Source organism: Centroberyx gerrardi, chromosome 12 (assembly GCF_048128805.1).
Source record: "Centroberyx gerrardi isolate f3 chromosome 12, fCenGer3.hap1.cur.20231027, whole genome shotgun sequence".
Taxonomy (NCBI): domain Eukaryota; kingdom Metazoa; phylum Chordata; class Actinopteri; order Beryciformes; family Berycidae; genus Centroberyx; species Centroberyx gerrardi.
The window spans coordinates 3,963,072-3,983,071 of NC_136008.1; the positions used below are offsets into that span (position 1 = coordinate 3,963,072).

The 20,000-nt window shown below is 45.5% G+C and overlaps 1 protein-coding gene across 1 annotated transcript in view; it reads right to left on the bottom strand.

Moving 5' to 3' along the window:
* The window catches only part of mef2d (myocyte enhancer factor 2d), a 95,273-nt gene that overhangs the window by 1,351 nt on the left and 73,922 nt on the right, over window positions 1-20,000 (bottom strand). The window contains exons 8-12 of the mRNA XM_078286998.1: window positions 17,632-17,810; window positions 12,607-12,724; window positions 11,351-11,552; window positions 10,107-10,175; window positions 1-3,596 (exon numbers count right to left, since the gene is read on the bottom strand). The exon at window positions 1-3,596 is cut by the window's left edge and continues 1,351 nt beyond it. Of these exons, the coding sequence (XP_078143124.1) occupies window positions 3,161-3,596; window positions 10,107-10,175; window positions 11,351-11,552; window positions 12,607-12,724; window positions 17,632-17,810 (1,004 nt within the window). The 3' untranslated portion in view covers window positions 1-3,160. The remainder of the gene's footprint in view (window positions 3,597-10,106; window positions 10,176-11,350; window positions 11,553-12,606; window positions 12,725-17,631; window positions 17,811-20,000) is intronic.

Below are 20,000 nucleotides of genomic sequence, written 5' to 3' on the forward strand. Positions count from 1 at the left end.
GAAAAAAAAAAACATAAAATTTGCACTCTCGACCTGTATTTTTTTTTTTGTTTTTGTTTTAAATCCATCCCCCTAGCCCCCCAAATCACATTTTCCTACATTTATAGAGTACAAAAAAAATGACATCCTTCATAGTTCACAAAAATGCACTATAACCGCTTACTGTTGTTTTACCTCTCCGTAATATAAAACTACAGCCGACCTGTGACGGGTGGAGGAGAGGTCGTTTAAATATACACACACACATGGCTTCGCTTCTAAAGAGGACGAGGGAAACGCCACTTCTTAAACCAAAGAGGGGACGGGACGGGGGGGGGGGGGGGGGGATCCTTGGCTCGCGTGAAAACACAACCAGTCTAAAGTCTGGACCCACCTGACTGAATGTTCTGTTTTTCATTCTCTTAAAGCCATTTTGATCTCAAGGCTTACACTTAAATGCTTGAAATGAGTTTCCTAGACAAATATAAATAGTGAAGTTGATCCTATGTATGAATTTCTTTCCAAAGCCTTTTGCCTTTCCATCAAGGCAAAGGGCGGCTACTTTAAAGAGTCTAAAATATAAGATAGTTTTGATTTGTTTAACACTTTTTTTTGGTCGCTGCATAATTCCACTTATGTTATTTCATAGTTTTGATGTCTTTACTGTTATTCTAAAATGTGGAAAATAGTAAAAAATAAAGAAAAATGTGGTGTGTCCTAACTTTTGACTGGCAGTGTGTGTGTGTGTGCGCTAGGGTTCGAACGATGTGGGTTTTTGAAGGCCGATACTGATATTTTTGTATTGAAGCTGCCGATATTCAATATCTTTTCACTGTCAAAAAAATTACTTAATAATAAGTATTCACTGTTTCTTTAGCTGATATTTTGTGCCGATATTCTATATCTTTAAATTTGGAAATTACAAGTATTCAGTGTTTTCCCCAGGAATTTTATTCCCATCAGGGTGGAAAAGCCTCTGAAACAGCATTTAGAGCATCATGGGACACTAAAACTGAAGAATTTGGGCAATTAAATGAAAAAATAAAATGTGCAGAAAATAATTCATTGGAGGTTTTACAGACTGTTTTGTGCCATCATATCCACCGGTCGATATCCGATATTTAATAAAAGCCCAATATCGGCCTGACAAATCAGTCTAACCCTAGCGTGTGTGTGTGTGTGGGTCTGATGAGGTGTCAGGCGTTTTAAGGGGGGGTGAAGGGGGGGGGGGGTTAAAGTGCGCTCCATCAGTGACAGAGTACTAACCATTGCTCACTCAAAAACAGTCCAAGTCACCACGATTACTCTACTGTACGCCTTCCCTTTCTGCCTCTACAGCGCCCTCTCTTGGCTCGTCAACATATTACACTTTATATACACGCATAAATAAAAAAAAAAGACGGATCCACTGAGAATCAACGCGTTTGCTTTTTTTTTTTTTTTTTTTTCCTTTAAGGGACATCCTGCCGAATATATAGTTTTCTTATGTACAATCCCTGTCGTCTGTTGTCGTCTCCCGCCTCGCTTGCTACCGCCTGAAGCTGTTTAAATATATATTTGTATATGATCTGTTTTTTTTTTTTTTTTTGTTTACCTTCAAAAAACACCTTTATCCCTGTCACACAAAAGCCACAAAGAAAGGTTACAGATTGCTTATATACATGGTACCTCACGTTTCTCCCCTCCGGACATCAGCGATTTAGATCCGTTCAAAACGTTCGTCGTTCGACTGTGTGTGTGCGTCGCAGGTGTGTGTTCAAGGGTGAAATCGAGAATGAATATTTGCCAAATTCACTTTCTTAAAAAACAGAGCAGTTGAGGTAATGAACACGCACACGCACACACACACACACACCAACCGCACACACGCACACACTCCTCAGCATCTGTAGTCGACACAATGTGGGTGCGAAACTACGAGTATCTGTGTCGTGTGTCGTTGAGCTGCTGCAGCCCGTCCCTGATTCAAAGAAAAACAGTCTTTTACCTCGGCGACAAATCTTGTTCCTCGTTTTACAGCTAGTCTGCGTGGTTCAGATTAAACGAAGACCGGGGGGGGGGGGGGGGCCCGTCGGTCTCGTACGGGGCGCGGCGCCGGGGTCCGCCGACACGGCCGGGGGAGGGAGGCGGAGTTTCTTTTTAGTGTCTTCATATTCAAAACTGAAACGAATCCAAACTCTAAAGAAGATCAACGGTCAGACAGAAGGACAAAACTTCACGCTTAAAAAGAGCAAAAACAGCCCAGTCTCTTAGAAAAGAAACAATAATCTAGAGCGATAGCAACGCGGCCGCGGCGGCCGGGCCGATGCGTACGAAGAAGTGGACTCATTTGGTGATACTGTTTCACAACAGAGCAGTGCAGCCGCTTTTGACCGAAACCCACGGTGGATAAACACATAAGACAGGACATCAGGGTGGGAACTTACCACCAGCCGCCAAACCAAACGCAGGGCATGCTGGGAAACCGAGGCTGGTAAGTTTGTCTGCTCTGCCAGCCGATTTGAACTCGTAGCCGGCAGGTGAAATAGTCAAAGTGGCAACATTTTTTGATTTAGCGGCCGCTGTGGCCCGCAGACGGAAAAAGTTAGTTCCCTGTCCTGCTGCACGTTACGTGTCTGTGTTTTAATATGCTGCATGTTTTATGGAGAGTGAAGAAGAAACCCAGCAAAGACCACGGCATGTCAAGTTCCTCCTTCCGTCTATGGTAAGGATAGATTAAAAACTAACCCATTCACTTCAATTCAAATACACTCAAGTCCAACGTTATAATTGTACTGACAAATAATCCCTGGTTCGGTGGCTCAACCCCTTAGGGTTTTGTGTGTGTGTGTGTGTGTGTGTGAGAGTGAAAGAGTACATTAGAGTACAAGTGTACGCACATTGCCATAAGAGTGTGCATCAGTGTCCACACGTGCCACATGAGAGAGAGTGTGTGTTCGCATGCTTGTGTTTGCATGTGTGTGTGTGTGTGGTGAATGAGATGGTGTGAGGTCAGCATTTCCTGTGTGGACAGTAGGTTACTAGGTAGATGGCGGGGATTTGTGTGTATGCACAGGGGAGGACAAAGGGGGGGGGGTCGGGGCTGGTGGGGGGGGCATGTACACAAGCCACAAGTACACATCTCCGTCCGTCCTCCTTCCGTCCGTCTGTCCCATCCGTCCGTCCCGCTCCGCTCGTCTCTCTATGTGACCCAGGTATCCAGTCTCATCCTCTTGACGTTGGCCCCGTCCTGCTCCTGCGGCTCGGCCGAAGAGGGCCGCAGCAGGACCATGGTGGGCTGCTGGGCCCCGGCGCCGGCCTGGTGGTGGAAGTCCGGGGCGCCCCCTCGGCCCTGGGCCCCTCCCTGGGCGCCGTCGTCCCGGTCGCTGCCGTCGTACGAGCTGCCGTTGCTGCTGAGGCTGTCGACGGGCGAGCGGCCCTGGGCGCCGGGCTCCAGGCGCAGGGAGCCGGGGTAGCCGGCCGAGCCCAGGCCCGGGACCTGGCCGCCTCCGCCGATGCCGCCGATGGAGCTGGGGGTGCTGCGGTCACGGTTGGGTGAGACGGGTTCGGACTTGATGTTGATGTTGGGGTTTGTGTTGACCGTCAGTGTGGCGCCTTGAGGTATGTGGCCCACCGGCCTGCAGAGGTGGAGCGAGGGAGAGAGGGAGAGAGAGAGAGAGAGAGAGAGAAAAGGGGAACAAAGGGAAAGAAAAAGAAGCAAGAGTGAGACACCTACTGGATCAGCAAGGTAATTACAAAGCTAGGGAACCTTTTTTACCTATTGTCCTTTAACATAAGAGCAGGACTTCATTAAGTAACAGTATAAACTGTTTGCATGGATGAAACATAAAGTACAGCTCATATTGCAAAAACCTTAAAGAATGGCCACTGGCAAATGAATGCACCATTGCCTCAATATCCAGATAAGCATGTAGGCCTTTTCAAAGACACGAAACACAGACCCAAGCCACGCTGCATGATGCCATTCACCGGAGCAGCAGGCTGATGTAGGTGGACTTTAACACAAGGAGGACACACAAATACAAACGGGACTAAATGATTGGCCACATTAAAGCACACTGTCCAACCACAAGCCATGCAGCCAAACCTCCAAGTTGTGTTCATATGTTCATATGTGTTCCCGTCGGATCAGCAGATGGCTGGAGTGCAGCATTAACACCGCCAGCGTTAGGCGTTCAGTTCTCAATGGGGTCACCCATGCTAAAAATGTCTGCACTCAGGTACTGTCAGGGTGCAATAATACCTACAGTTTGTTTTCTTTGGTTCAAACCATAGTAGAAAAGCTTACTTTGCTGCATTGGTTCGTTTAGGATCACACTGCACAATTATACACAAACCAGGGCTTGTAAACAAAAGTCTCATGGACTCACAAGTAGCTCGTCTATTGGACAGAGTTTTGGTCACCTGTCATCCTGCCAGGTCTGAGATTTTGGCAGCGATTCCAGTTCCTGTAACTTTAGCTGAGCATGATGGACTTGTCTGCCTCTTTCCCTTCTCTGGTGTTCATACCAGTTAAGAACACATGAGGAAATAGCTGGCGCAGAGGCGCAGCTAGTAACAGAGAGAGCAAGAAGGTTGCAAGGAACATTACATCAATCCTGTTGCTATGCAACACGTTTGACAGCAACTTGCAAGCTTTCTAATTAGTGTAAGCTAGCTAACCTGAAGTAACAAAGGGGATAAGGGGAGATGCACGCCTGCTGCGACCAAACCGTTGACAACAACTGAACAAAGACTCGTTCAAAACGCTGATTCCTCTGTGAGCTCGGCCTGAAGGAGTACGGAAATCACTCTAAACATTCTTGGTGTGAACGCGCCCTAAGACGCTTTGGACAAAAGCATGTGCCAAATAGCATATGTCTATGTCTGTGTCTGCATTTCTACCTGCTAAATCTCTTTGATCAACCCCCCCTCCCCCTCCCCCTCCCCCTAACCCCCCCGCCCCCTCCTGCTGTGCTGAACCTGTCACTGAGCCTGACACCGGTTGTTGACGCTGCACTGTGGCTCGCTCTTTGACAATGTCGACAGGATTGTTTCGAATTGGCGCTCTCCCCCTCAGCTTGACACATGGAGTGGAGTCGATTCCAATGTGAAGCTCCCAATTACCGCGCTTCGCCCCTCGGGTATGTTCTAATACGGCACATCATGAACCGTCCGTAGCATCTCTAATATTCCCTCAATTACTGGCAGACTGAGAGGGGAATTTAAGATAGGACTCCTCTAGGCAATTTGGGTCTGTGGCACGCAAATGTGCACGCTGTCTTCCTCTGTTTCTGACACACACACACACACACACACACACACACACACACACACTCCTACATTCACTCCCTCACTCACACACTCACTAATACCCATACTCTCCTATATTAACTCTCCTACATCCTCTCTCTCTCTCACACACACACACTCTCCTATATTAACTCACTCACGAACACAGTCATACACACAAACACACACACTCTCCTACATTCATTCTCTCTCTCTCTCTCTCTCTCTCTCTCTCTCTCTCACACACACACACACACACTCAAATCCCCAGGCGGTGAGGCTCACTCCGTCTCGGCATGCCCACTTCATCACGCCCTGAGCGTGGCGGTTCAGACCGGCGCAGGTAGATGGATTGCGGTGCCACGGGGGCGCCGTTGCTATGGCGAGCGGAAACTGTCGAGTCAGCGGGCCGGTGACAGTGATGAAGGCGAGAGCGGCAGGCTCGCCCCGAGCGCTAACACAGCCAGCGCAGCCAGAAGCAGCAACACTTGGTTACAGTGCGGTGTGGTGGGGTGCAGCCGTGTTTCCCAAAACACTCTGCGTTCCCAAAAACAACTTCCTCCATTCAAATCACATGAGACGGTTTGTTTTTAGTCTCCTGTCATCAAACTCATGAAGTATAACTGAAGAGATCATTTCTAAAATGCTACACTGGGTGTTTCAAAAGTAGATATACTATGTTTCATAATAATAACAATTAACAATAATAATTATAAGTAGTTTTAAGTTTTTTTAGTACTTACTTAACTTATTTGAAAAAAATGACTCAACATTCAATTGATAATATCAAACATCCAAATATATAAAATGTGTGTAATACTCATATAAAATATTAGTAGGTGTACATTGTAAAAATGTACACCTACTTTTGAAACTGGCTGTATATCCACATTGGAAAAACATCATTATCTGAAGTTCCTCATTAAGTAATTCTTGAGGATCCAGTTGGAAAAAAGTGCTTTTTGACAAATCAAGGACTTCAGTTTTGAAGAATTCTTTAAAAAAATTTGTTTTCATCTTGCGTTATCAATGATTTTGTATGAGTATGTGTCATTTAAATTTAATAGGGTGTGGATTACATTATTTTGCATACCCTTATAATCCATGACTCATACTTTCATTCACACATTTCTACATAGCATGTCGGTTGTGTATATATAGATATACAGTATATACGACCGTCTTTTGCTTTATTTATCTTTGCTGTATCCTACTACTATTTACAGCTGTGAACACCTAATCTCCCCACAGGGATCATTCAAGTTTCATCTTTTTCAAATACTGGACATCATCTCATTTTGGTAGCAAAACTCTTCGAGTATAGATTTGGGTTTGTTTTTCAGTGACAACCAGGAAGTGTTGAGGTTCCTTCGAGCAGCAGATTTTTTGGGGAAACAAGCGTGCCATAGATGTGCGGCTAAAGTAGAAAGAGTACAGTACCAGCAGAGGCCCTCCTCCCTGCCAAAGAGCAAGTTGGATTGAGAGGCCAAGCTGTAGAGGGAGGTGGAAAAAAGACACAGGCAAGTTTAAAAACCTAACACAGGAGGGAAAACAGAGGGACGGTGGCCAGTGATGGCCATAACAGACAGGGTTACTGCAGAGACTCGGCAGCTACTTCAGTCACGCCGCACTACTGCTACAGACAGGGCCGGGTGTAGCTGGAAACTGTCCCGATACTGAAGCTGGTGCTGAAACAGATTTGTTAACGGGCCACACGCTAGCTTCCTTCGCTGAATGGAAGCATATTTCATTATGGAATGAATAAACGGAAAGACATCTGCTTTTCCTAAACACTAAACTGAATTCCTCAGTAAAATCGCCATATACAATAGAATTCAACATGTTGAGGCCTTCTGATACAAATCGACTCCCATGTCAGAAATCGGTACTGATATGTATTGATTTTTTGATACCCAGCCCTTGTTACAGCCGGATGCAAAGTGTTATCTCGCTGTTTAATGTGACATAAAGTAACATATGACCATCTTGTAGCATTGTATTGATTGAACACTGCATACCTTGTGTGCTAAATAAAACTACATTTGTCTTTGGAAGTGGGCTCAACTGAAGCATCATTCCAGTCTTCCAGGTATGAAGCACTGCAGAGCCTAATGAAGTCGCTGCTGTGTTTTAAACTGCGATTCCCCTAATCTGCACTCTGGGCAAACAGCGATTCCTCCGGGGAGATTTTACTGGACGGGCTCTGATAGCATGTGCGCTGCATCGTGCCCTGCAGACAAACAGTGTGTCCTGTAAGCAATTTAGCAGTGTGTGCACTGTCTGCCAGTGGTTTTCCTCAACCACAACAGAGAGGGAGAGAGAGAGAGAGAGAGAGAGAGAGAGAGAGAGAGAGAGAGAGTTCAGACACAGACAGACAGAAAGTTGTGTTTTTGTGGGCGAAAAAACACAAATAAAGACAAGAAAAAAATGAGACGGAGGTAGAGTTAGACCGATAAAACATTGCACCCGTTCTACAGGCTCCATATTGATATTCGTCCCAAAAAAAAAAAAAACACACACACATGGGGTGTAAGGATGGACCGAATACACAGACAGGGACAACAAGGACAATGATGCACAAGCAGACGATGTCGCTGAAGTCGTTCTTTTCATTTCCTCTGAAAGCGTCCCAACTGGAGGTCCCATCTGCCGATAACGCATCGCCTCGGAACCAGAACAAACAACGGCAACGCATCCTGCTCCGCCTGCAAGCAACTGGCATCCGGGTTCGATATAAACAGGCGAACGAGTCAAAAGCAAAGATTGGTGGGGGGTGGGGGGTGGGGGGGGTCAACAGGTGTGCGCTGAGTTAAAACGAGCCTGACACAAGAGCGGAGAATGATTGGTCGCTCAGCGGAAGAGAAGGAAGAAGTGAAGGAAGCATTACAGGGGGAGGGGGCAAGAAAAGGATAACACGACAGAAATCATTTCCTCATGCTTCCTGCGGCGAGGTAAAGCGTGGATGACAGCGGAGGCGAGGCTCGCCGCCAAGCTGTCAATCACCGTCTGATTGGAAGCGCTTGCTCTCTCTCTCTCTCTCGCTCGCTCGCTGTGAGGCTGCCGTGTGACCAAAACCAAAAACAAACCAACGGAGTCTGGACTTTGTATTCCCCCCCCCCCCCCCCCCCCCACCGCAGCAGTGCCCACGTCTGCCCATACTGTCTCGGGACGCCACGGTTTTCCGTTATGTTTTGTGAACAGTTTGGCGAGCTGGGAAGCTTCCCACATTTATGCGGTACAAATGTCGCTGGCAGGGACGCTGTCATTACGCTGCTCTCCCACACAAAAAAACAAGGAGACCTGCTTGGTATTCCAATGGCAAACCAAACGGTGCTGATGCTGTGCCATAACCAATAGTTGGCTGCAGGATTATGGATAAAATAAAAATCCTGATTACATTGCAAGGCTATTAGTATCGGTGACTTGAGGAACATCTCGGCTATTTTCAAGTACAGCAGCCATTCTAAAAGGACATGTTTCAGTATTTCCAATATGGGGATATGGAAACTGAAATTGTCTGACTGTTACTTCTGCTATGGAAAAACTATACATGGCCTGCTGTGGTGAAAACAGCAAATGGATCGTTAAAGCAAATCCTCTTTAAGGGAAAGTGACTGCTGGCTGCTTGTTCAGGCGTCTCAGTTTGAGTAGTTTTACTGATCTGTGTGACAAAGGGACGTGTTCAGTCCAGAGAGCACACTGTGCACCGCCTGGTATAAACTGACTGTAGTGCTGCTTAACAAAGACGCTGAACCCCCTGGAGTCACAGTTACTGTAAACAATAACAAACAACCTATTGTCATATTTTCATGGATAATATTCCCCTTGGATGAAATGATAACAAGTGAAAAAATTTTCTCTTTGTTGACATTCACTTTGACATTATTTTGAGTGTATAAAAAAAGAAGAAAAATCAGTGAATTTCTAAATCTCTTTGTTGTCTTTAGGGCTTCTGAGCAGCTGTGTCGTCTCTTGAACCGACTTCATGGTAAAATGAATCTGTAGCTGAATTTGTACTGAACAAGAGGATATCGGCATTAAGGGGGTAAAAATACTTTTTAATTGTTAAACAAGTGCCAATTTCAATGTATGCCAAAATCGCAAAAATGGGCTTAGACTCCAGAGGGTTGCGGGAAGTTAAATGACTATCGAACACCATCAAATTCAAAACAGTCAATCATTTGATAGATAGGCTATCCAAATCTAAATTATTCTTTTAGTCACGACCATTGCACATACTCATGTTACAGCAGTGCTACAATACAAGCCAGTGTCCAGTTACATCTACACATACAGGCCTACGTGCATCTAAGGAACCGAAGCTTATTGAAGCTTATGCCACCGCTGCACTCATTGTAAGCTGCTCCGGATAAAAGCGTCGGCTAAACGGCTGAAATGTAAACTGTAAATGCAATAAGCATGTCAGTATCCACACACACCGGTGCTTTGGTTTAGTGTTTATGATTGACGGCTTTCACTCGAACACGAAGCAGCGCGCCGTCGCTGTCGCGCTGTAGCATCTCCCTCTTTGTTCCTGACTCTTACAAAGAACGTCAGATCCAAGCTTTAGGTGACATGAAAACTCTTACAAAACACGCTGGTTACCTCTTCTAATCTGGAAAACAGTGCATTTGTCTCCATGGAACAAAAACAGCAATGAAAGACACACAGCAAAGCGACAACAGGCATCAAGACCAACATGTAAATGGAAAGAAAAGGTGTGTTGATATCAGGATTTAAGGATGTCATTTTATATATTGTGTTCTTGCATTTCTTTATCTTTTTTTTCCTATGAGCCACACAGTAAACTTCACAGAGAGATGCATGGCGGAGCTGCTAGATGCTAAGTCATTCACCTCAGGTTAGCAGCAAAACTGGAGATGCAGTTAACCATCTCCCCATTCTGTTTCTCTGCACCCCACATGCTGTGGACAAAAAGGGGGGGAGGGAGGACAAAACAAGAGGCAGTTACAAGCCGCTCCCCCGTCGATGGGTTAGCCTAGCACAGCGTGACGTTACAACACCGAAGACTTAGTGCTAGCCACAGTGCTAATAAGGTACAGTACAGTCATGTGGCTACAGCAGGTTCATGGGTGTAAACATAGGCGGGGACGTCTTCCTGCTAGTTTCCTAAAATTGTCCTGTCGTCAATTTGATATTAATTCCTTATGTATTTATGCAAACTAGTTTCATCCGCTTCACAAAGAGTTTTAACTCTACAAAAAATACATTTCTAGTGGTCTTTGTTTACTTTGCTCCCACCTCCCTTTCATGTGCTTCTGTGATTTATAATAATAATAATAATGATAATAATAATGTGTTTTATTTATAACACACCTAAAATCTCAAAGTGCATGCTGATTAGCTTGACTGTCTGACGTTAGCTGCTGCAGGAGGAGAGGCAGAAAGGGGCATCATGGCATCATAAAATAAGAGTTGTGCAGGTTTAACTGAAAATGTAGTGATGTGTAAGAAGAGCCAAGAGTCTAGTGCAGCTGACTAACTTTAAACACTGCAGAAGTGGGGAATGTAGTAGCCTTGCTTGATAGGAATAGCACAAGCTAAACTGAAACTAGCTAAGCAAACGAAATGAAGCCGTCACAGTGTGTTGTGGGGTGAATTTGTTCCAAGACTGACATCATATGCCGGCCGTTATTTACTAGCCAAGCAAGTGTACGAGTATGAATTATTTTACAAGGTTGCCAGTCCAGCAGATTCAAATCCTGTCTGCGCGGCTAACAGCGCAGCTAGCAGCCTAGCCCCGCTGCAGGAAGCTAAATCAGTGGGTTTCCAGTGGGAGTGGGAGCTGAGCGCGGGGAATTATCTAGGTCACCAGGAAGATGAATCAACCACAGAGATATGAGAGGTGCTTCAAGTGTTTTATGTGCATGTGTTATGGCTGACGTATTGAATAAGCTACTGCGCACAAGGCTTGTTAAGACACTGGCTACACAGTTTTTATCAGTACTGGTCACATATGTCAGGGGGAAGGTCAAAGGTCAGCCATGTTAAATCTTAGTCAATACAGCTGAGAGGAAACTGGCGAATCGACCTCATTGACATTTTTGGTTGACTGAAAAAAAAAAAAAAAGGAGCTTACACCAAGTTACTGAGCGACGCCAAGCTCAGCTGCTGTGGCTGTTGCTGTTGTTGTTGCTGTTGCTGCTGCTGCTGCTGCTGCTGCTGTTGCTGGGATACTGCTGGTTGCTGTTGCTGTTGCCAGGCGGCCATGTTGCCAGGCACCAGCCCAGGCGGTGTGAAGGTCTGGAGCGCCGTGAGATCTGCACTCGTCAGCTGGTACTCTGAGATAAAGGGATGGAGGGGGGGAGAGAGAGAGAGAGAGAGAGAGAGAGAGAGAGAGAGAGAGAGAGAGAGAGAGAGAGAGAGAGAGAGAGAGAGAGAGAGAGAGAGAACAGAAGGGGAGGGGGATTGTTTTACATCATACAACTTTCTGGTGCATCAATATTAATCAGGGCTAATCCATATTAATGGAGACCTTTGAAGTGGAATCATTCCAGAAGCGCTCACACAATAAACAAAGTGAATATTCATGGCAGTTTGTGGTGTCACACTGCGAGGTTTTCAAGTTTTCCTCCATGGCAGTAAAGCTCTTGATAACATAACACAGCGTTTACCCTTTACTTGTTTTGATGTTTTTATCTTTTCCTTGATACAATACTATAATAATGCTTCGATATTGTGCCACTGTACAGAGAGTTACCGTTCACAATCAGGGAGGGAAATTACCAGCAGAAACCAGACAGATGCTGGTAAATTTGGGGTTGTGTGTGGTACTTAAAGTCAAAAGAAAACGGCATTTCGATGGCGCCTTGCTTCCGTAATTCGCCGTGTTTCCAGTTGAAACAGGATGTTGTGGTGGGACAGAACGCGGCGAGGGATCGTTCAGAAATAGGAATGTTGAATCATACTACTGGTATGCCGTGAAGTAACCATTCCAAATAAAAACCATTAAAACATATTCCAGGAAGTAAAAGTAATGGGATTTTCATATAAAATACGAGAGAATAAAAAAGTTCTGTAAATCCTTTGTCATTTATTGTTAAATAGGTGTATTTTAGGAGAATTAGCTTTCAAAGTGAAAAAGTCACTTGTCATCTGATTGCGACTTTAAACTTTAATTGTAACTAACCAGAGTCATGTCTATTCTAAAAGGCATTTTGTCTGATAAAACAGTAAAAGTGGCTCTTGAATTTTTCACTAATCCCACTCTTAATTGTAATATTCCTATGTGCTTAATCTACATTTTTGTCCTACCTACTCTAAGTTTAATAAACAATTGATCACCAAAAAAAAAAGAAAAAAAAAAGGTATAATGTCCTGATTTCTGTGGCTTACCGGTGTTGTAGGCCGTCTGCATGCCGGAGAAGGGCGCTAGGAGACTGGGCGTTGCCACGGAGACCACGGGCGTAGTGAGCGACTGCGCCACCTGGGAGGCGCCTAACCGCTGGGCATTCTGGGAAGACAAGAGGCAGATGGAGGAAGGAAGTTGAACACTGGGACGCTGGAAGTGGAAGAGGTGGACTAGGTGATGATTCAAGTGAAGCGGTTCCCAGAGTGCGGTCCGGGGACCACCGGGGATCCTTGAGAGGGTTCCAGGGGGTCCACAGCAAAAAGTGGAATAGTTTGATTTCACAATAATTTAGTAATAATAGCTAATAGAAGTTATCCCAAGTAGAGAATGCACTGTATAAAAATGACTATTGGAATCATAGGTTCCAGTCTCACCACTATAATCTCAATTTAAAACTAAATAAACAACAAAAACCTTCAAATACAGGGGTGCATGGGACAAAATCTTATCCAATGGGGGTCTGTGGCACTAATGTGATTCTATTTGGGGGTCTGGGACATGAAAATGTTTGGGAACCCCTGGTCTACTAATACACTGGGATGATACAATTCTCACTGGTCTCAGTTTACTGCGTTGGTGTGAGCGCTGTGGCAAAATGTCCATGAACATCTTTTTAAGATTTACAGCCGAACGCTCTGTGTGTGTGTGTGTGTGTGTGTGTGTGTGTGTGTGTGTGTGTGTGTGTGTTGGGTTTGTGGATCCAGTGTTGTGGCTGACTGGCGTGAGAAAAGCTCAGTCTGGTTCCACAACTAATCGTGTCTTTTTCTCCTTATAAGGGCCGGGTGTAGGAGTCCACGGCACATGACTTCATCCATTTTCAACAGCAATAATGATAATGGCTAGCATGTGCTTTCCACTGTACAGCAGAGTGGATCCAGAGACCTTGTAGTGTGACTGAGAACAATTAAATTACATGATTACTATTGAGCTATTTCACTATGATAAACGGCTAGTTGAATTTCAAACGATGCAGCTGATCTCATCGCCCTTTTTAACATGCAGTAGTTTTACCTGACTGCTCTGCAAAGGTGAAGTGCAGCAACAGTGACTTGTGAAAATGAAAAAAAATTAACTTTGAAGCCTCGGTTTTCCTGCCACTTTTGAACAGAGGTGGTAGAAGTACACAAATTCCTTACTCAAGTAAAAGTGCAAATACTCACTAATCTAAAAATATACTCTGGTAAAAGTAAAAGTGCCATTTCAAATCCTTTACTCAAGTCAAAGGATAAAAAGTACATGGTCTTAAATTTACTTCAAGTATAAAAGTAAAAGTAGTCCTCTGAAAAAGGCATTTCAAATGTTCTACAGTTGATGATTTCCAGAGAGTAACGAGTCTGTTTTGAAAAAGTAGGAAGTACAGATTTTTCTTTTGAAATGTAGTTGAGTACAAGTAAAAAGTCTTGAAAGAAGAAAAACTTGAGTAAAGTACAGATACTTAAGTACAGTAATGAAGTATTTTTACTGTGTTCCTTCCTACCTCTGCTTTTGAAGTTATTGAAATGTTGTTTCGGGGGACTAGATGAAGGAAATACTTTAAAACAAAGCTCATTAAGTCTGAATATTCACTCATTTTTTAACAGTTCCAGCACTGCACTTTGCCTTTGCAGGACAGTATAACTCTATGTTTCCGCTCCGTTTTCTGTTCCCTATGATAAAATCCAAACACCTCGGTCGTCTGCGAGGCGTTCCGACTTTTCCGCGACACTGTAACATCGACGTGCAAGATGAAAAGTGTCTCGCATCTCAAGGTGGTGTTGGCACGGCAACGCTGTCGCCGAGGCCGGGCGCTCGTGTTGTGTGGCGTCACGGCGGAAGGTGTGATGAGAGGCTTTATTGAGAATCATGCTGACAGAAAGGCATGCATCAACAAGGCTCAAAGTGGCACAGGAGGAATGAGTGGGAATGAGTGTGTGTGTGTGTGTGTAGGGAGTGCTGTGGTGTGTGTGTGTGTGCATGCACATAGGCGTACAGCGAGGTGTGTGTATTGAAAAGTGTGTGTGTGAATTAAGAGGATTGTCTATGTGTGTGCTGAGAGGTATGGGAGGTAGATGCACATTGAGAGGTGTGTGTATGTCCATTTAAAGGTGTGTGTGTGTGTGTGTGTGTGTGTGTGTACAATTATGTGGTGATGTGGATGAACACATGTCGGCGTACATGTGTGTGTGTGTGTCAGATGCCAATGGGACTGAAGGGGTCGGCGTCACATGATGCGACATGTCCGTCTGCTGCAGGTTGCAGACTCCATGCCTGCAGCGACCGGCCGCTCCTCGTTCTCCTCCTCACACCAACTAACACCCGTGTGACACCAACCATGCACATGCTCAGTAGCATTCACAATGCATTCACGACAGAGCGGAGGAGCCACCTGGTTGCCCTGTTTCCCTTTCCTCTATTTGTATCACACCAGTTTCACTTCAGGCTGGGGGCTACTGTACCTCGTTCTATGCATTTTGTCAATCTTAAAATTTACCACTCAATGTAAAACGGCCAAATGGCGTGTAAGTGCAGTTTGAAATTTTTCAAAAAATCTGTTTTGCAGCTTTGACTTTTTTGAAATGTTTAAAGTCACAAAGAAACAGCATTTCTATGGTGTCTTGATTCCGTAATTTGACATCGGTTCAGAAAAAGTTAAAAAATCCTCTGCTCATAATCTTGAGCTATCAGAAGTTTCTGATTCTTCAAAATCAGTAAATTCAAACCACCAAGACTCAACCTGGTGTCTTAGGAAAAGGAAAAAAGATTTTCAGGGGTGAAGACCCAAAAATGTCTGGGGATTGTTCTGTATTGGTATTATGAAGTAACCACTAAAACCACTGGAAAATATACTAGTTTCCAGGAAGTAATGGGCTTTTGATATAAAAAGTTGATATAAATTTGTTTGGCATTTATTATTAAATAGGTGCAGTTTATGATATGGAGAATTAGCAAAGTGAAAAAGTCATTTTCATTTCACTGCGAGTTTAAAATACGATTACATGCGATCTGAACCCACCTGATGGGAGGAGAAAGTTACTGGAAAACACTAAATAATGGTCTGCTGGTATTTAACTGCCCAGAGTTGGATGGGGTTCGATTCCCACTGGGGGGCCACTCATGCTAAAAAACTATGCACTCACGGTACTGTAAGATGCTTTGGGTAAAAGTGTCACCGAATGGCCTGGATTTTGTGGTAAATTTCAAGATGTGAGAGGAACCCTGTAGAACCCAGCCCACGGTGAACTCGGCACGGTCCAAATCTTCCAAGAACCGGGGCGACCATGTGATTCGCGCTCCGCTACGACGCAGCGAAGTTTTCACCGTGTGCTCTGACGCTAACGCCGCTGCCTCTATTCTAGTCACAGCACTGCTGCCAGTGAGTCAGCCCAGGTGGGATGCGTTTTTGGCGACGGTGTCACACTCATGCCCGGTGAAATCACACAGAGTTTCGACACCACATCCATGAGGCTAGAAGTCTAGAAGTCTATTCACCTCACTCACCAACTCCAGCTCTTCCTCTGTCTGCACGGCGGGATGGGGGGGGGGGGATGGGGGGATGGGGGGGGTAGAAAACAGGACCGTTACGTTTCTACACCAACTAACTGAGGTCAAAAATATGTATAAAATAAACGGCAAAGAAATGAGTCTAGAGTCTGGTCAAGAAGCATATTTTAAGAAGTGTATTTTACTTTTCTAGTCAAGCTGTAGCATAATCGACTCTTTGACCGGACAATTCTTCTATTTCATATATTTCAATGCAGGTCGATGGCTGACTTAACAAAAATAATTGGATCCAGATGCTGGATAGCACGGTAGCGGAGAGGACCATTATATTTCTACACCATCTTGCTGCGGTCAAAATATAAAAAAATAAAACCCTCAAAATGCGTCTAGGATTTCTCTGTAAATACGGTGACTTCTAGAATAACTTTTTTGCACTTCTTTGATATAAATATTGATGCAAATCTCAGCAGATTTATGTATTTTACTGTTGCACTGCTGCAGGTTTTTTTATTGACTACTGGCTGTAGAGCAAATTACCTTTTAAGAACAAAATTAACCATTAACGACTGATGTGGCAAAAAGCATCTTAAATTTGGAGGCACACTTTGCCTATAATGTGAAATATAATGTAGATTTGATTTACATGTAACTGGATATTTTGTGTCATGACCCAGATAAATCTCCTGTGCTGCTTCTGGTCATAATATAGCAGTAACACACAGGAGGACATGACAGTATGACGGGGATGCAGTAGGAGCAAAGTACTGATAATCGCAGTAAAGGATGGCTTTTATATAATAAACAACAGGAGAAAACAACAAACAAGATCGCTAACAAGCTCCCTGGTTACCACAAGCGTTGGCATGGCAATCGATACAGCATGACTGGAACGCATCTTTGACCAATCAGATTGCTCGAACGCCGCTACTTGTTGTATAAACCATATAGTGCTGAAGTGGATTAATCAATTAGTGATTTATGAAGTAAAACTACCAAACATTTGCTGGTTGCAGCTTCACAAATACTTTGAAAGATTTGCTGCTTTTCTCCGTTTCATATCATTATAAAATGAATCCTTTGGGAGTTTTTATTGGCTGCTGGTCAGACTACGTAAGTTTTAAGAATCACTTTTCGTTCTGGTAACTTGTGATGGGCATTTGCCATTATTTTTAACATTTTATAATCTAAATAATTATTCGATAAAACACAAAAATAATCGAAATATTGATTGATAATGAAAATAATCGATAGTTGCAGCCCTAAAGCCATATTTCTGAGCAGACGTTAATCAGAGACAGGCTTTCATGTGTCAAAACATGAAGGTGGGAACAGATATTTGACCCACCAAACTGTACTGTAATGAACGTTCACTGATGCAAATTAAATCTAGTTGGCCCACAGCAAGAACATGTTCGAACACCGAGAAGGAGCGGCGTTCCTGCTCGGTGTCGGCCACGTCCTACGGCCCGTCCTCGTGAGATTTGACCCTGCGTTTGTCCCCCTGGGGCTGCCGTAGTCGTAGTTCTCACCAGCTGCATGAGGCTCTTGCCGCTCTGCGAGGTGATGACTCTCAGGTCCGGCTTGCGGCTGTTGACCATCTGAGGGCTGGGCGGAGGCGGAGACTTGGCCGGGACTACTTTCCCCAGGCTGTTGCCGTTGGCGACGGAGAGGAGGCCCGGGGAGGCCCTGGCACTGATGTAGCCGTTCGCTGGAGAGAGAGGGAGGGAGGGAGGGAGAGAGGGAGAGAGAGAAGGTTTAGATAAGGAGGGAGGGATGAAGGAGGGTGTGTGTGTATGTGTGGGTGTGTGCGCACGCATGTCTGCCCAATGTGTGCGTCTCCCCCAGTGTGTGTGTCTGTGTGTGTGTCTGTGTGTGTGCATGTGTCTGCGTAGGTGTTTATATGTCACTGTGTGTGTTTGTGCGTGTGTTAATGTGTTTCAGTGTGTCTGAGTGTGTGTTTGCCTGTGTTTGTGGCCGTGTGTGTGATGTCTGCATATCTGTGTGTGCCTCTGTGTGTGTTTGTGCATGTCTACCTGTGTGTGTGTGTGTGTGGGCCCCTGTGTATATGTGCCTCTGTGTGTGTTTACCTGTGTGCTTGTGACTATGTGTGTGCATGACTGCCTCTGTGTGTGTGTGTATGTCTTCCTCTGTGTGTGTGTGTGTGTGTGTGTCAGTCTGTGTGTGTTCTCATGAAAGCATTCGATCTGCAGCACACATGCTTCCCATGGCTTCTGCAGCAGAAACAGTGTTTTGGTTGTATTCTGATGTCGCAGCTCTTGCACATCAAACCCGCGTCACGCTCTCACAACTGTTTCCACTCTCTCTCCACGTCTTTCATTCTGCGTGTCACGGTGTTTCAGTCGGCTCGGCGCTCGCTGAAAACAAACACACGCTCGTCTCGGGACTCTTTCTCGCTTTCTTCCTTTCTTTCTTTCTCACGGCCTGCTTTCCAGCAACGTGACAGGCGGCGTTAGGCTGCGTCTCTTGAACGCACCCTCGTCTGAAACAACAACACCGGTGACGACAAACGACATTCCAAACTGCAATGCTGCAACGCATGAGTGACGCTGTGAGAAACAATTACAATAGCGTGCATGTTTCATGTTGGTCGCAAAACGATACCTGTGTGTGTGTGTGTGTGTGTGTGTGTGGTGGTGGGGGGGGCGGTGGGGGGGGGGGGGGGGGGGGGGGGGCTGGGTGTCATGACAACAACATTCCAGCAGACAGCAGCCTGTCCATGCTGAGGTTAAAAGCAGCGCTTGACTCAAAGACAGTCTCACTCACTGTGTGTCTAAAGGGGAACAGCAGGGACTTTCCCAGCCCTGGCACACACACACACACACACACACACACACAGAGGGGCTGTATTCCCTAAGGATAGGGACAGAGAGAGAGTGTGTGTGTGTGTGTGTGTGTGTGTGTGTGTGTGTGTGTGTGAGATAGCAGATAGCAGTTCTCCATGACGCTGCCTCCAGACGACAGCGGCATGTGACTCTGCTCCATCTCACTCACACACACTCTACGGAGGGACAGACACACACACACACACACACACACAGTGGCATGTAAAAATACCATGTGCATGAAGTATGACCCCCCCCCCCCCCCCCCCCCCCCCACTCCCCCAATCCTTGTGAGGAACATAAAAACATGTTATGCTCACATGTAAATAATGACTAAAGTGCCTCTTCACCCCTCCCACCCACATACAAAATAAACACAACAACAACAACAACAAAAACAACAACAACCAAACACTTCCTCTGTTATCAGCTCAGTGAGGCAGGGGAGAGAGGGAAGGAGGAAAGAGTGGAGGGAGGGAGGAAGAAAAAGGACAGAAAGGGAGAGGAAGAGGAGGCGAGGAGGGAGAGGAGACAGGGAGGAAGAGGAGGTGGGGAAGGAGGGTGGAAGGTAGAGGAGGGAGACAGAAGAAGGAGTGAAGAAGATCGAGGGACCGAGAGAGGAGGTAAGGAAGGAGAGGAAACGAGGGAGAAGGGGAGGTAGATAAGGTAAGGAAGAAAGAAAAGAGAGGGGGGAGCAGAGAGGGGAGAGGGGGGAAATGGAGGGAAGGGAGGTGATGAGGGAGAGAGAGGAGGTAGCAAGGAAAGGAGAAGAGAGAAGGAGAGGAGGGAGAAGAGAGGCAAGGAGAGAGGGATGAGGAGCAGAAGGAGGAAGAGAGAGAAGTAGGAAGTGAGTTAGGGAGAGGGGGACAGGAGGAAGACAGGGTGAGAAGGGAGGGAGAAGATAGAAGGGGAGAGAGCGGAGGGAGAAGAGGGGAGGAGGTGGGGGAGGGAGAAGACAGGAGAGAACAGGTAGGGAGGGAGGGAAGGAGAGAGGAGGTAGGGAGGGAGGGAAGGAGAGAACAGGTAGCGAGGGAGGGAAGGAGAGAGGAGGTAGG